Here is a 17,967-nt window from a genome sequence, read left to right as displayed (position 1 = left end):
AAATTTAAAAATAAAAGTATATATCTATGTCTACCATTTATGACATATATAGAATGAGCCCTCCATTCCTTTCTGTCTTGTCAAATAAAAAAAGAAAAAACAAAAACAAAACAAGACAAAAAAACAGAAAAAATGGCTGCTAGGAGCAGTGGATTCACAGTGCCGGCACAGAGTTCCATCGATAACTCTGGTGGCAATTAAAATAAAATCAATTTAGGATTGAATTTGGAGGGTAGAAACAAAGAGGAAGAGAATCATGCAGTTTTAAGATAGGGAAATGATATAGTAGGGAAAATGATAAGTTAAAGACAGGAGTCAGAACAGAAAGGGATTGATTGACCAGTGATACATTAGAAGACAGATAAGGAAGATGGGAGGAAAGACATTATGGTGATGATAGATGTAAAGACTTGTAGTGATATTCAAAGTTAGTGTAGTATGTAAGATGTGATATATATATATATATATGTGTGTGTGTGTATATATATATATAGATGGGGTAAGAAAAAAGAGAAAGCTCAGTATAGATGGTTGTATTTTTCTTTCTCAGTACAGAGAAAGAAAAGAAGAAATGAAGAAAGGAAACAAAAAGGTAAAGGAAGAAGTAGTGGGGAAAAGGGCCAAAAAAGAAACTTAACAAGAGAAACAAAAACAAAAAAACTAACAAAAGCCAATACAAGAACAGTGCATCAGGCTTCTATTGACATGTAGATCTCCATATATAAAATGGAAAGCTTACCTGCCTTTCTGTCTTGCAAAATTAGACAATTTTTGCCAGTGTGGAACTTGGAGAGAAAAGGGAAGAATAAGCAAACAAGGGAAAACTAATGCAGACAATTGGTTTCCAAGTTTCAAGGCAGTGGTGGGCATGGCCTTCTAGCTAATTATTGACAGTGCTGGATCTTGCATCCCTGGCCACCCAAACTCATCAGCATTACCCATGGTAATAACCACCCCCATTGCTGCCATGGGGATCTTAAGAATCAGCAAGAGGGTCAGATACTTAAATGAATTTTTCTGGAGGAAAAGTTTGGGAACCACTGCAGAATATTAAGTACAGAATATCATGTATTTTCCTTCCCCAAAGAAAGCTTAGTTGAGATAATTCCTAGGCCTGAAGTAGCAAGCAGTCTTGTACCTGGTCCTGTGGATTGGTTCCTATTTGAAGGGAATCAAATGGAGGGTGTTCATCTGTATTTTGTGTATCTACATTTATGCTCTGAAACTGTTCCCCAGTAGCTAATCCGGTCAGTGAGTTGGGTATTTCAGTAGGCATAATTGGATCCCCATCAAATGAAGTTTGCCTTCCAATGGTAGGTGGTGTTCCAATGTCAGATGAGTGATACTTTGCTAACCTTGAGTCAAAGCATGGTAGCTGTAATATGCTAGATGGTCTTGATTGCTGTCGTTCACCCTCATTTACTTGCACTTCACCTTGAATTCCTTCTGGCTTTGGGTCTTGCTCAGCTGTGTCCATAACAAGCTGCTCAGGAGTAAGGCCAACATTGAGCTGGTTGTCTTCAAATATTTGTTCCAAAACAAGATTATTTCCATCTCCTACAATGTCACTCTTGAGACAAGGTATATTCTTTGACTGAAGGGAACTGGCTTCTGGAAAGGGCATTATTCCCCTTTGACCCAGCTGATTCTTCATGGAACATGGTGTGTTCCTTCTCGGAGTGGACACATCTTCTCTGAAAGGACTTGGGTTTTGACTTTCTGTAGGTGGTCTTTTCTCTGAGCTGTTTCTTTGCCCAGGCAGGCTGCTTGTTGGGGAGATGGTATGTCTTGCATGCTTAGTATGACTATCTTCTGTGTACATAGGGCTGGTATCTTGGTTCTCCTCTGGTGCAAGATCAAAGGATGGCGTGTAGTCTTGAAGAGCAAGTGGATTGTCCTTGTGCCTTGTGGGGTCACTGGCACAGCAAGGGCCTCTCTGGGTTTGGTGGAATGAATGCGGTTCTTTTTGACCAGCTGGGTGATTTGAAGGAATTAAGTCTGGGAAAGAAGAATGCTCTCTTTCTGGTGAATTTAGCCTAGTATTTTGCATGCCATAATTCAAATTCTCACCTTCATTCCATGTAGGATTTTTCTGAAGCCCAGCTGGGTAGTTACTAGAATAGGGTTGGTTTTCCTTCTGGTGTGGTGGATTTGTGGGAGCATTGTATACATTTGTTGACTGATCCCAGAAATTCCTGTTAAAATATGGATCTCTTTCTTTCTGCCCTTGGGCTTGAATTCTGTTGGTCCAGGAGTTCCATGAAGGAAATGGAGAACTTTCTTCTTGTCCAATAGCATTGCTAGCATAATAGCCCCTGCTCTCCACAGGTGGTGGAACAGAGGGAACTGTATTATATGATGGGAAAGTCTCATCTGGATTCCAGGGGTAAAATTCATTGTAAGGAAACTCCTCCCTAGGTTTTGATGGATTATCCAAGGGATAGGGAAGATAGTCTTTTGGTTGATTTGAAGTAAATTGTTCCCTTTCATATTGCCTAACCGTTGGCCCTCCTTTAAAGTTTGACTCTTCCATGCCCCATTGACTTTGTCCTAGGTAAGTTTCATCTCCAGTTGGGTCAGCTGGGTCCTCTTCATTATAAGGTACTGTATCTTTGGGGTCTGGAGTATTCATGGGGTAGAGTGGATTTTCAGGCTGCCTTACGGTATTGGGAGAATCATCTCTCTCATCCCATGTATTGCTTCTATGATATGGGACATTCTCTCTGGGGGTATAGGGGTTATAGTCAGGATAGTAAACACCTCCCCTAGAGCCTTGGGAAGGACGAGGCAAATGTTCCTCCTGCCTCCTAGGGTCTTCCTTAAAAGGTGGAGAGATTTCTTGGTGATTCCAAGTATTTCTTCCAACAGGAAAGAGTTCTCTTTCAGGGGGAGGGATTTCCTCAAGGTAGACAGGCGGATATGTATTCTGTTTTAATTCTGGACCATTAGTTTCTGATTCATATGGAATTCTTTTTGGCTCTAAAACAATCCCTTTGGGCAAATTCTGGCTTGGGGCTTGTCCATCAGAATTTGGGGCTCTTCTGGAATCTCCTCTTGGGTAATAAGAGTTTTCATGTTGATCAATAGAATTAAAATTTGGAACTGGCATGTTACCCTCAGGGCGAGAAGGCTTAAAATTTGATTTATTAATTCCATAATCTTGAGAGTTTCTCCAGGGGCCAGTTGGGTCTCTAGTTGGAATGACAATCCTTTCTTTCTGACCTAGTGAATTCTCTCTTGGATTCTGGATTTTTTCATTGTGACCAACAGGATCACGTTTGGGAGCCACAGGGGCAACACTGGTTCCAATAGGTTGTTTATTTGGAGTCTGAGGCTTTCTTTTGAAATTTGCTGGATTTCCTGCCTGATTGGGAGAATTGCCTCTTGCAGTGGAAGCATAAGCTTTGCGGTAAAATGGAGTTCCTGGACGAAGTGCTTGTTTGTTTTCCAAAGCAAATGAGTGCCACCGAGGACTCCCTTGAACTTGTTGAGTTCTGTAGAATGGCCAGTTCTGCCTATGACCCAGGATTGTACCAGTGGGACGCCATTGTCTTCCTGCAGGATAATTTCGGATGTTGGGATTTGGATAATTTCCATGAAAATTTGGCTGCCTTCGTCCCAGGGGTATTTGACTTCTTGGTATTCCCTGGCCTGAAATGTTAACTGTAGAGGATGGGTTTTGAACAGCAGGGTTGTTCACAGTGTTTGACCCAGGGCCACCGTTTCCAGCTGGATTGGTGTCGTTTCCAGGCTGATTCCCTCTGGGATTGGGTGCATTTGGTTGGGTAGAATTAGTTTCAGGAGTAGTTGAGTTAGGTGAGGGTTCTGTGGCTGGACTCTCGGTTTTAGGAGGATCTTTTTCTTTGGGTTTTTCAAAATCCTGTTCAAACATCTCTTCTGAATAATAAGGAGGACGACCCCCAAATCCATGAAATCCAAAGTAGCCAAAGTAGGGATTCTGTAAAGAAGAACAAAATCAATAATTATTGTTTGCCACTAGTATTACTGGGCTTCAACTTGGTTGTACAATGAGCTAGCTGATAATTATTTTTTTATTTAAAAAGTTAACTTATTATTGATAGAGACAGAAATTGAGAAGGGGGGATAAAAAAAAGCCAGAGATACCTGTAGCTCTATTTGACCATTCTTTGAATTTTTCCCTCTTCAGATGGGAAGCTGGGCTTGAGCCCAGGTCCTTGTATACTGTAATGTGTGTGCTTAACCAGGTGCACTACCACCTGGCCCACTGGCTGATTATTTAATTCCACTATAAAAGCAACACTATAAAAGCAACTTTCTAAGAAGTTTTCCTCCCTTTCCCATTTACTAGTTGCATCATTACTATCTAGAATCCAGCCTCGACCTGGGGAAAATTATTAGGTTAACCTTCTTGGGGCTGGGGAGAAGATGGGAGAAAGGGGGAAAGATTTCAGTATAAGAGAGGGAAATGGCATATCACATTTATTTTGCTTTAGGTTACTAGCTTAATTAATTATCAGAACATTGCTCAATTCTGGTGAGTGGTGGTGTAAGGATTGAACTTGGGACCTTGGAGCCTGAGGCATGAGAGCTTTTAGCAGAACCATTATACTATCTCCTCATGCTGTTGCACTTTTTTTTTCTTCTTCTTCTTCTTCTTCTTCAGCTTTTGGGTAATTGAACTACAGGTTCATGTGAAGGACTTTCACTTACTAGACAGAAATGAAAAAAATTAGAAAACTGACGGATTGTAATTTTGTTTTCTTGGTCATCATAGAGACTTTATTTCTCCAGGCTGATTTTTCCAGATAGAAAGAGACAGAAATAGAGAGACAGATAAAGACACCACAACATGAAAGCTTCTTTCAGTGCAGTGGGGAGAGGGCTTAATCCTGGGTCATGCCCATGTGAGCTGTAATTCTCACTGGGGAATGTAGCATTGCTTGTACTCACCCCACCTTCTTCATTGCTACCTGGTGGACGTCCAAAGCCTGGTGGTATCCTCTGAAAGATGAAATACATAGTGAATACAAGAGAAAATCATTTTTCTATGCTGCTGTTTGTAAGATTTGAAGTATCTTTTTTTAAAAAAAAATATTTATTCTCTTGTTGTCCTTGTTTTATTGTTGTAGTTATTGTTATTGATGTCGTTGTTGTTGGACAGGACAGAGAAATGGAGAGAGGAGGGGAAGACAGAGGGGGGAGAGAAAGATAGACACCTGCAGACCTGCTTCACCACCTGTGAAGCGAACTCCTACAGGTGGGGAGCTCAAACTGGGATCTTTATGCTGGTCCGTGCGCTTTGCGCCACCTGCGCTAAACCCGCTGTGCTACCGCCTGACTCCCAGATTTGAAGTATCTTAAAATCAAAACAGTGAATGGGTATTAGAACTATTTGCTTTTAGCTTTGGGCTTTATTAGGTTTTTTTTTTTTTTTTTTTTTCCTTTTTTGCCTCCAGCATTATTGCTAGGGCTGGGTGCCTATACCACAAATCCACTGCTCCTGGCTGCCATAATTTTTCCATTGTTGCTGTTGTTGTTGGATAGGTCAGAGAGAAATTGAGAAAGTAGGGGAAGACAGATAGAGAGAGATAAAAAGGTAGACACCTGCAGACCTGCTTCACCGCTTGTGAAGCGACCCTCCTGCAGGTGGGAGCCGGAATCCTTGGGCCAATCCTTATGCTTCATACTATGTGCCCTTAGTCTGGTGCGCCACTGCCCGACCCCATGGGCTGGGCTTTACTAGTTTTTTAACTACAAGATTTATTGACTCTTTAATTCTCACAATATAGTCATTAAGAACTATACATAATTCAACAATGGATACTGGTAACTAGAAAGATTTCAGGTGGGTCTTAGCTTACATTAGCATATATGGCTGCACTTTTTTTTTTTCCCTACGGGGTTATCGCTGGGACTCAGTGCCTACACTTATGAATCCATTGCTCCTGGAGGCCATTTCCCCCCCATTTTGTTGTTACTGTTGTTGGATAGGACAGAGAGAACGCTAGAGAGGAAGGGAAGACAGAGGGGAGAGATAAAAATAGACACCTGGGAGTCGGGCAGTAGCGCAGCGGGTTAAACGCAGGTGGTGCCAAGCCCAAGGACCGGCGTAAGGCTCCCGGTTAGAGCCCCAGCTCCCCACCTGCAGGGGAGTCGCTTTACAGGTGGTGAAGCAGGTCTGCAGGTGTCTTTCTCTCCCCTTCTCTGTCTTCCCCTCCTCTCTCCATTTCTCTCTGTCCTATCCAACAATGACATCAACAATAATAACTACAACAATAAAACAACAAGGGCAACAAAAGGGAATAAATAAACATAAAAAAAAGACACCTGCAGACCTATTTTCACCGCTTGTGAAGTGACCCCCCCCACCAGGAGGTGGAGAGCCAGGGGCTCGAATTGGGGTCCTTAAGCCTGTTGTTGCGCTTTGCACTTTGTGTGCTTAACCTAGTGCACTGCTGCCCGGCCCCCAGAAACCTTTCTGAGTTCAGAGGTGTAGATAAAAGAAGTTTAGTAATCCTGGAGGTGGCGCAGTGGATAAAGCATTGGACTCACAAATGGGAGATCCTGAGTTCAATCCCCGGGGGCACATGTGCCAGAGTGATGTCTGGTTTTTTCTCTCTCTTTCTCTTCTTATCTTTCTCATGAATGAATAAATAAAATCTTAAAAAAAAAAAGTAGTCTGTGCCACAGGTGAATGGAAAATATCATCAGATATTTCCTCTAGTTTTTATTGGTTTAACAGTAATGGCCTTTTGTATTTCTTAGTTCAAATAGATAAATTTTGTGTGTTATTGATTTTTCATGCCTATGATGCAATTTCAACATTATATTTTATTAATTATTTATTAATTATTCTCAACTTTAGGGAACTATTGTAAATATTTTGTAAGGTTGAAAATTTTTATTTATTTTTTAAAAATTTCTCTATTGGGGGAATAATGGTTAACAATTGACAGTAAAATACAATAGTTTGTACAGGCATAACATTTCCTAGTTTTCCTATTTTATTTATTTTTAACCAAAGCACTGCTCAGCTCTGGCTTCTAATGGTGTGGGATTTTGGTGATTCAGGCATGGAAGTCTTTCACTATTTTTTTTATTAGTGATTTCATCATGGTTTACAAAATTATAATAGGAATATAAGTCCCCCCCCCCTTCAGTAGAAACTGCAATAGTTCTTCTGAGGTCACAGATATGGATTGACTCTATATCTATATTTATATATTTTCCCACTTTTCTATGGTCATGCCTTCCAGAAAAATCTTTTGACATAATCATTATGTTATCTTTCTCCCATCAGCAAACTTTTAATAATAAAATATCTGTGACTAGATGGGGTGGGTGTGAGGGGAGAATACAAGGTCCTTCAGAGGACCTAGTAGGGGTTGTATTGTTATATGGAAAACTGAGACTGAGAAATGTTATGCATGTACAAACTACTGTGTTTACTATTGTATTTACTGTTGAATGTAAAACATTAATTCCCCAATACAGAAATTAAAAAAAAATATCTGTGACTAGAAACAAAAAGACATGGAGAAAAAAATATTAGTTTAATTATAAATTTCCAAACTCCATTTTGTCCCAATTTTTGCAGTACATTAACGAGGATGAGCTTTGTGTTTTCTAGTCTTTTAAGTGAATTGGGAGATAAGTAAGGTGGTACTACAACCTTTTAAAATCAATTCACTTACTAAGTTATTAGAAGAATTTGGTAATATAGAGTGTGCTCATATCACAGTTTGAGTAACAAATTCACTTAACGCTTCTCTGTTTTCTTTCAAGATTACTGATGTCATAGTTTTTGTCTCTTGCTCTTTACGAATTGGCAGATGACATTTCACTGAGCGACTATTCAATCCTTTTGGTTTAAGATATAACATGCTATTATTATTTTTTACTTCCAGGATTAAGGGGGGGGGGAAGAACTTACAGGTGGGAGTTGCCACGGTGGTTGCTGATAGGGATACAGTCCATTGCCAAATGGTGGGAAAGCCTAGAGTGAGTGGAAAATCAGTGATGTTGGAGTGAGAAGAGCAAAAGGAAGAGGAAACAAAATTTGAATATAGTTATTGGCAACTTGGAGGTCTACATCTGTTTTAAAATCGGTTTATTTTTCATCACAGAGGTAACAACAATTGGTACTAGCATTATTATTTCCTAGGTACTGTGCTGAGCATTTTATTAATTCATTGTTTTTGTTATTATTTTTACCAGAGCACTGTTCAGCTCTGGTTTATGGTAGTGGGGCAGATTGAACCTAGGACCTTTGGTGCCTCAGGCAGGAGAGTCTTTCTGCATAACCATTATGCTGTCTATCTCCCTGCTGTCCTTTGATGAGCATTTTCAGTGCAAAATTTACTTAATCCTCACATAACCATAGTTCACATAACCTTAGTAGGTAGGTGTGTACCAGTATCCCCATTTACTTCAAATTTTGAAGTTTAGAGAAGGGAAGTTGCTTGCCCCAAAGAACACAGCTGGCAAATGACTCAAGCCAGGATTCAAAGTCAGTTGCACTTTTTTCATTCATATATATATATTTTTTTTTTTTTACCAGAGCACCACTCAGCTCTGGTTGATGGTAGTGTGAAGGATTGAACCTGAGACTTTGGAGCCTTAGGCATGAAAGTCTTTTGCATAAGTGTTATGCTATATGCCCTCTGCCCCATTTTATATTTTCTATATCTGTAACACTGTCTAAAACACAACATATGAGGAGCTCCACATGGAATGAGCCCTTGAGAAACCACTTCACAGCTTCTTGCTTTAAGCTGTGCCTCCCTACAGTACTGGAAAATACAGTGCTGTGCAGATTTGGGAAGGACTTAGGATCATTTTATTTACTCATATGCAACCTGAAGTCTACAAAGACAAAGTGATTTGCTCCAGATCATACAACCAATAAGGGTTTGAAGTAGAATGTTAATCTTTGTTCCTTGATTCTTTTATTGGTGTTCAATTTATAAACCATATTGCTTCTGTATTTTAAAAGGAGTTTCTATTGAATACACACACACACACACACACACACACACACACACACACACACACACACACTATCCCAAGGTCACAGATACGGATTGATTTTATATCTATATCTATCTATACATCTCTCTATATCTCTCTATCTACATTATTATTTTTTTGTGGAGCCGAGGCCTGCATATTCATGTACAGTTCTGACTGAAATTTTCATACACACACACACACACACACACACACACACACACACACACACACACACACACACACACACCTCTCACACACTCATGGATACAGAAAAAGAGGGAGAGATACCACAGAACTGGGGCTTCCTGTGTGGTCTGGGGTTCTATACTGAACTGTATACATGACTAGACATAGGTCCTACTAGTTGAGTTGTCTCTTTTGTCCTCCCAAGAAACTTCTTTAAGACAACAGTATTTGCGTAGTTTGTAATTAAACAAAGGCTGGCATGGTCTCACCAGGCAGTGGTGGCTAGCTGCTAACAGTATCACCTTGGAACAAAGTGTCAACTGTAAGATTCTACTTTGTACTTAGCAGTACCTGTGGTTGAGAAGCACATGCAGAAGCACTGCATGGCCCTCCTGATCCTACTTAGGTCATTTGTGACCCTGGGTTTGCTGGACAGGCCCTACCTGAGGGGTTTGAACTTCCTCTTGGGGCTGAGTTGGGGTAGGTGCTGGCTGATTTTCAGGTTGCTTTGGTGCTGGTGGCTTTTGTGGCTCAGTCTGGATGGGTTTCTGGGTCTCTGGGGTTTGTTCAGTCTTGCCTGGGCGTTTGGGTGATGGCGGTTTCTTTGGGTGTTTTGCGTTGGGTGGTGGCTGAGGCCACATTGGCATCTGGTACGGTGGCATGACTGGAGGCATTTGCATACCATTTCCAAATGTGGGGCCCAGGTGTGGCATCTGAAAAGGTAACAAATAGTCAACATCACAAGAGGGCTGAGACCCAGGCTCTCTCCACCCTCTACTGTTAGTCTCAAACTCATTCGAGGAACTTGAAAAGCCTATGGAGCTTAATGAAGGACACTTTGGATCTTTAGTTGGCATTTCTGTAAGTGTTGTCCTACAGAAATGAATTTCAGTCTTCTAGTAAACTAACTAAAAGGCAAATTATAGTGTGAAATTTTAGTTTAGGAATTTGGCTGATGCTTTTCAAATTCTGAAGTCCGACTCTGGTCAAGAATGTATCAGTCAGGTGACAGAGGAACTGCTGTCAAAGTCTCTGTGACTTATAGCAGGTTGGACAAGAAGGACAAGCATGACAAAGAGGAAGTGAGAATACTAAGAAACAGAGAAAGGGGGCTAGGAGGTGGTGTACCTAGTTGAGTGCACATGCTACCATGCACAAGGACCCAGGTTCAAGCCTCCAGTCCCCACCAGCAGTGGGGAAGCTTCACAAGTGGAAAAGCAGTGCTTCTGGGACTCTCTCTCTCTCTTCTCTCTCTCCTTGTCTATTTTCCCTTGCCCTCTTAATTTCTTAATTTCCCATCAAATAAGTAAATAAATAAGTAAACATTGAAAAAGGGAGAATAAGAACTATATGTGTGTAAGTACCCATTTATGGTGCCTTAATTTTGGATCAAAAGTGAATTCTTGGTGCACTGCACCAAAGTAAAAACCTCTGGGGTAGGGGGAACATTCAGGTCCTGGAACATGATGGCAGAGGAGGACCTAGTGTGGCTTGTATTGTTATGTGGAAATGTTATGCATATAAAAACTATTGTATTTTACTGTTGACCATAAACCATTAATACCCCAATAAAGAAATTTTTTAAAAAAGTGAATTCTTATCAATTCCATTTTCATCATCAGTATCTCCACAATTGTATGTTTGACAGGGATACAAAAATAGCTATGCTCTGAAACTGCTGAGTTCAGTATTGACCTTATACATACCTGTTCCCAAATATATATCCTCCTGCCCTCTCCCTTTTTTAACTAGTTTCTAGGCATTTCTATGTCCTACCTTAACTAATTAGTCACTTGCTGTCTATCGAACGATTGTATAGACTGCAAGTCGCATTGTGGATTGCTGGGAGTTGAAATTGCAAATCTTGCATAATAAAGCAGAATTTTATGAGAATCAAGCTGGTGAAAATATCAAGTCATGTGCAAAAGATTGTGAGAGCAGTTTGAAAATGTCAGGTCAACCAGTGTTAAAGAGAAAAATCAATAATGATCTTTGTTTTAGGTGAGAGGTTTCAAAAGAGAATGACTTGAATACAAAGGATAAAAAGAAACTTGCTGAGGTTTGTGATTCTCCCCACATGCAGGGTCTTATGATCATGTCACAGAGGTGAAAGTGGCACATAGTGGTACTTCGCTATCATACAAATTTGTCAAAAAATGTATGCTGAAAAATACAACTGATACTTGATTTATTATTAATTCTAATAATATAGTAGTAGTCCAACCTAACCTTATTTAAATAAGGTGAAAATTTGTTTCATAATTTTACTGGTATTTTCTAAGATAACACAATTAAAATTCACCACCTTCATGTCTTTACTGTGCTAATTTTTGTTCTAATTGTTTGTGAATATATTTATTAGAACTAATTTCTATCAGAACTAATTTCTTATGGATATAAAAAATTCATGTAGTCCATAAATGATCTTGACTTATCCAAATAAATGAAATAAATAATACCAAGAATTTGGTGGAAGGAATCAGGTGAAATCTTATCCTTGAGATTTTTTTTTTTTTTGCCTCCAGGGTTATTGCTGGGGCTGGGTACCTACACTATGAATCCACTGCTCCTGGCGGCAGTTTTTTTCATTTTACTGGATAGGACAGAGAGAAATTGAGAGGGGAGGGCAGATAGAGAGGGGGAGAGAAAGACACCTGCAGACCTGCTTCACCACTTGTGAAGTGACCCCTCTGCAGCTGGAGAGCCAGGGGCCGAAACCCAGAACCTTAAGTAGGTCCTTGCGCTTCCTACGTACTATGTGCCCTTAACCCTGTGTGCCACCACCGGCACCCTCATCCATGAGATTTTTAATAATTATTGTATTATAATGAAAATACATGGCTACGATAGGTTTCTTTGTTAGCTAAGAAAGACCATATAATGCAGCTATCTACATGTAGACAAAAGGCATCAGAAATAACAAAAGTGTAACTTACATGTGGGGAATTCATAAAGTTGAATTGATTGTACCTCGACATCTGTGACCAAAGAAATCCATTAATGTGGCATAAAGTGAAACATTTTTATTCATCCATCCTCAAACCATAAGTAAGTTGACTATCTCATTTTAATGTACTAGAGTTATACTATCTAGTGCCAGTTATTCATAAAATTAAGTAAGAATGCAATAAAAATATTTATGACACTTGAATATTTAAATCAGCATTTTATTATGAGAAGAATCAATATAGAATAACAGAGAATAAAGTTATTATCTACTTTTAGGTTTTTGGATATTTTACTGTGATGTGCTTTGAATATGGTGAATGGGTCATATAAAAGCCTTAATTATCTTTCCTCTTTATCCATTGCACCACCTCCCTGACCACTTAATTATCTTTCTTCTAACAACCCTTTGTACAAATGATTACCATTGCTAACTTGAAATAAGGCAAAGGAAGCAGGGGTGAGGGATTAAAAAAAAAAAAAAGAAATGAGGCAAAGAAGCTAGCATTAATTATACCTTATACAAATGTACTTATACAAATTATACAAATGTACTTACTTTGAAAATGAAAATTAAAATACAGGGCACTAGAGAACTTTCTCCTTTGCTCTGACTTGAGATTTTAAGGTTTTCAAATCTCTCTCTCTCTCTTTTTGAAAATTTTTATTTACTAGAAAGATAGGAGGAGAGAAAGAAAGAACCAGACATCACTCTGGTATATGCATTGCTAGGAATTGAACTCAGGACCTCATGTTTGCGAGTCCAATTCTGCATCCACCGCACCACCTCCCAAACCACATACACTCTCTTTTTAACCAGAGCACTGATCAGCTCTGCTTTGCTTATGGTGGTGTGGGAGCTTGAACATGGGACTTAAGAGTCTCAGGCATAAGAGTCTGTTTGCATAACCATTATGCTCTGTATCTGCTTCTTTCATATGAAAATGTTATGTGTCAGAAAGTTTTCTCAAATTCTCTCCCTCTCTCTCTTTTTTTTAAAAATATTTTATTTATTTATTCCCTTTTGTTGCCCTTGTTTTATTGTTGTAGTTATTATTGTTGTTGTTGTTGGATAGGACAGAGAGAAACGGGGAGAGGAGGGGAAGACAGAGAGGAGGAGAGAAAGATAGACACCTGCAGACCTGCTTCACCGCCTGTGAAGCGACTCCCCTGCAGGTGGGGAGCCAGGGTTGGAACCGGGATCCTTATGCCGGTCCTTGAGCTTTGCACCACCTGCGCTTAACCCTCTGCGCTACAGTCCGACTCCCTCTCCCTCTCTTTTTTATGAGCTCTCAAGACAGGACTAGAAAATTTGACTCAAGAGGTTGAATTTACATACCTCCTCACTTTTGCTGCTAAATCCAGGCATTCGGGGCATATGCATCTGGGGCATTTGCATCTGAGGCATTTGCATCTGGGGCATTTGCATCTGAGGCATTTGCATCTGGGGCATTTGCATCTGAGGCATTTGCATCTGGGGCATTTGCATCTGAGGCATTTGCATCGGAGGCATTTGCATCTGGAAGGCAGAGCATGTTGGTGATTGAACCAAGCTAAGTACAATAATCTTTTTCCAACTGAGCAGACTAGAATACAAAGAAAGATCCTAGCACTTTAAAAGATACTTACTGGCATAGCAATGCAATTACCAAGGAGACCCAGAAAGACCAGGAGAGTCTTCATCATTCTAAGTGGGATCTGGAGAAACAAAAACAAAACTGAATTTTATTTTGAGCTGTGAAATTATTATGCTTAGGGCACTGTGAGCCTCTCTTGGTCCTTGCTCACCTGTTAGAGTATAGAAATAGATGGTGACAGAGCCTCTGCTGCCATTTTTAATTTACTTAAACTAGTAGGTAGCTATTATTTGGTATGGCTATATACTGCCACAAAGTCAGATATAAAAGAAGATATGAGAGAGAGGGGCATATAGATAGATACATACACATACACAAAGGCACTGGAAAAAAATGGTTCATAGCACTGTAATGTAGAAATCAGAAATTAGGATGTTACCCCAAACTAAGAATTAAGAATGCTGATGGTTTTCAGCTACTGCTTGCTGGGTTGGTTTGGAAAGCCATCATAAAGCCTGACTGTATTCACTATTAAGAATAGTCTCCATTTCGGGAGTCGGGCAGTGGCGCAGCAGGTTAAGCTGAGCGGGTTAAGGTGGCGCAAAGCGCAAGGACGGGCATAAGGATCCCGGTTCTGGCCTTTGGCTTCCCACCTGCAGGGGGTCGCTTCACAAGCGGTGAAGCAGGTCTGCAGGTGTCTCTCTTTTTCTCCCCCTCTCTATCTTCCCCTCCTCTATCCATTTCTCTCTGTCCTATACAACAACAAAGACATCAATAACCACAACAATGTTAAACAACAAGGGCAACAAAATGAAAAAAAAAAAAAAGAATAGTCTCCATTTCAATGAGGGCATACTTTAAAAATTAGTACTTTAAATTATTTTGTGAGATGCTATACACAACATCCCCTTTTGTAGAGACTAATCAAACAATTTGGAATGTTACAAAGTCCTTTCTTTCCATTACCATAATTATCATTATCATTATTAACTACTTTACCCTTTTAGAAAACAATTCTCGAGGACTGGCAAGAGAAAAAGGACAAAGATGATAAACTATACATTTATCTGCTAGATATTTCCATTAAACATGCAGAGAGGGAAAGAGTGTGCATATAATTTTTTTTTTTTTGGAAATTGTGTTCATGGATTTAATTTTCTACTCTAGTTAATTACTAAAGTCTTGTTTAGCTGAGAATCATAGTTACATCTTTGAATGAGGTTTACTCTGAATCATTTACTTGAATAATTCCTTGAGGAAACTTCTGGTTCAGGAAGTGATTCAGTGGTAAAAGCATGCAACTTGCATGCTTGAGGCTTTGGGTTTAGTTTAGTCCCTGTCCTGTATAATAACCAGAAAGTTAACAAGAGAACATCATAAACGATGCTCAAGCCTCTCTCAATTCAAAATGTTGACAGGGACATCCTTATTAAGAAAAGGAAAGCTGTTCTATTTGCATAGTTATGTGTTGTAAGAGGTAAGTAAAGGTTTTTAATCAGAATGACTTATTTAAAAAAATGTTTATTTATTTATTCCCTTTTTGTTGTCCTTGTTGTTTTATTGTTGTAGTTATTGTTGTTGTATAGGACAGAGAGAAATGGAGAGAGGAGGGGAAGACAGAGAGGAGGAAAGAAAGACAGACACCTGCAGACCTGCTTCATGGCTTGTGAAGCGACTCCCCTGTAGGTTGGGGAGCCGGAGGCTCTAACTAGGATCCTTACTCTAGTCCTTGAGCTTTGCACCATCTGTGCTTAATCCACTGTGCTACCACCCAGCTCCCTAGAATGACTTATTTTTATGGTATATCAGATGCAATATAACTTCTGGCATAGAAATCAGCAAGTAGGCACTAGTAACTGGCTCATTCCTTTTGTTCCTTCTTTCATTTGGGTATTTAGTGGTGATGTGAACCAGTACACACTCTTCTGCTTGCTTCCCAAATGAACAGTATGATTAAAGGATACTTTCACATTTTCCTGAATTTTAGGTGTGATTATTTGCCTTCAAAATTTACCTCTTGTAGTCAGAGAAAATGTGAAACTATAATGAAACAAAGGAAGCAGTGGTATATCTTTTCTACCAATTAAAAATTTTTTAGCATCATAACATTGTAGAGAATGAAAATCACATCTGAAACTAGCATGTTTAGTATAGACTATAGGAACACAGGAAGCTACTAAGGAGACTATTGCTGAATTCTTCCTAATTAAAATCTAATTTATAAATTTATGGTTCAAGATTTAGGGGAGACTTCTGGACGTTTAATTTCTCTCTTGCTAAATCATCCACTTAATCTCTATAATAGTAGTCACTTACCCACATAGGAAAAGGTGATCTTTTAACTGGTAGACATAATATAGCACTCTTGCAGAATTAATATGTTATTTTGGATGCCTTAAGATTCCTTTCATCTGTAAAAGTTTATGACTGGATGAAAGTCTACAAATATATATATATATATGTAAATATATATATATGATAACATTCACTGACTGTTCTGCAATATAATTACTGTATTAATTCTTACTCCTTCCCCCCTGTGAACTCAGAACATATTGTTTCTTCTGACATAGGTAGATAGAGTTTTGTCCTCTAAAGTGTGCTACTGACAAGACTTTGTTTGATATGGGAATTGCATGTACTTGGAAAAATTAATTAAAACACTCACCAAGTTATCTAGCTTAGGAAAAGGAGCTCCATGCCTGCACAGAAGCAGCAACATCTTTTCGCCGAAATTTTCATAAGCCTTTAATAAAAAGTACAGATTTAGCAGGAGAAGAGACTCAAATGCAGAAATGAAACAAATAAGTGAATAAACTAGTAGCAGGAATTCAACTCAAAAGCAGCATATGTCATGTTAATAACATATTCAGTTATACCCTTACTAGAGGGTTTTCAAAATTAAGCTTAATTTTCTGCTGCTTTACAGGTAGAGTGAAAACTATATCAGAAAGCAAATGAACCAGGCAGTGTATATCAAATGCACTTTTGTAAAACTTGACATTTCTGTGGGGAAATGTACAAAAGCACATAATAAAATGAAATCTAAGTAGACTGAGAAAAACTTACAAGAAAAACTAATATACCAAGTAAACCAAAGATTTAAAATTTTACCAAAAGACTAATCTATAAACAGTGATTATTCAGCTAACATCTAAGACTACCTGCAAAAATGAATCCAATCAATATTTTTGAAATATGTTCATTATTTGGTACTATATTGTTTATGTTGATAATGTCTAATACTCACCCAATCCCAGTTAGAAGCTCCAGTATGTAAAAAAGTAACTTTTACCTGAACTTTGTTAGCCTATCTTTGAAATAATACTTTTAGTGGTTTAGAGTGGAAATGACTACAACTTGCTGAAGTCAAGGATATTTCAAGAAACAAGATACATTTATTTTTTAATGATAAAAAATTTTCATGAAGAGTCACATTCTATACCAAAGAGGCTTAAAATAAAAAGATTTCCTCCTTGTCTGAAAGTTCAGGATAGCAAGGTCACATTTAAGCACTGTTGGAGACCCACACAACCAATCAGCTTTGAGAGAGATGGTTTTGCCATTACAAGATTTTAAGGTGAAAAAACACATTCAATGTAAAATGTATAACCTGTTATTATAGGAGTTGTCAAATCAAGTCTCTTATTATATATAATAACAGTCCAGGGAAATGAGCTTACAGCAGTAAGATTTAGAAGATGCTTCCGTTGATGAATTTGGGGATCTTCAAGCATATAAACTTTGTTTGTGGAAAGATATTTAGGGGAACAAAGGTGAATATTAACTATATGCCATTGCCATAAATCATCAAGAGCCAGGCCAACAGATGTATTTAATGAGTATATGTTTAATGCATAATTAAAAGTTAAGTGTAATTCTATACCCATAGGCAACTCAGTGACTTTTTTTTTTTTTTTTTTTACCCTAATGCACAAGATTACTCAGACAGAGTGAAGTCAAATGTAATTCAGTTCTTAGGAATCCAGAGTTTTAGAGACTTGGACAAGTGACAAATGAACACTCAGCTGTTCTGATAATATAACCTTGTGAAAATATGAGAAATCCAGTGATGGTCTTATGTTATGGGTGCTTGTTTAAACCTGACATTCTATAATGAAGATTTTACCTCTAAATAAATGAGGCAAATCTACTTTTCAAACTTTTACTATCTTTGCTGAAATTATATTGTTTTCTATTCTTTTTTTTTATAGTTGTTGTAGTTATTATTGTTGTTGTTGTTGATGTTAGATAGGACAGAGAG

At 38.7% G+C, this 17,967-nt stretch overlaps 1 protein-coding gene across 1 annotated transcript; it reads right to left on the bottom strand.

Moving 5' to 3' along the window:
* Positions 1–1,108: 1,108 nt before the first annotated feature.
* Positions 1,109–16,425, bottom strand: ENAM (enamelin). Its single transcript, XM_007523530.1, has 8 exons — positions 16,372–16,425; positions 13,756–13,824; positions 13,466–13,510; positions 12,117–12,158; positions 9,624–9,893; positions 7,916–7,978; positions 4,933–4,983; positions 1,109–3,958 (listed from the first exon to the last, which is right to left on the bottom strand). The coding sequence occupies exons 1-8, from the start codon at positions 16,423–16,425 to the stop codon at positions 1,109–1,111; spliced, it is 3,444 nt and encodes a 1,147-aa protein (XP_007523592.1).
* Between the last annotated feature and the right edge of the window lie 1,542 nt (positions 16,426–17,967).

The sequence above is a fragment of the Erinaceus europaeus genome, chromosome 3 (genome assembly GCF_950295315.1).
Source record: "Erinaceus europaeus chromosome 3, mEriEur2.1, whole genome shotgun sequence".
NCBI lineage: Eukaryota > Metazoa > Chordata > Mammalia > Eulipotyphla > Erinaceidae > Erinaceus > Erinaceus europaeus.
This window is presented reverse-complemented; position numbering and strand designations above follow the sequence as displayed.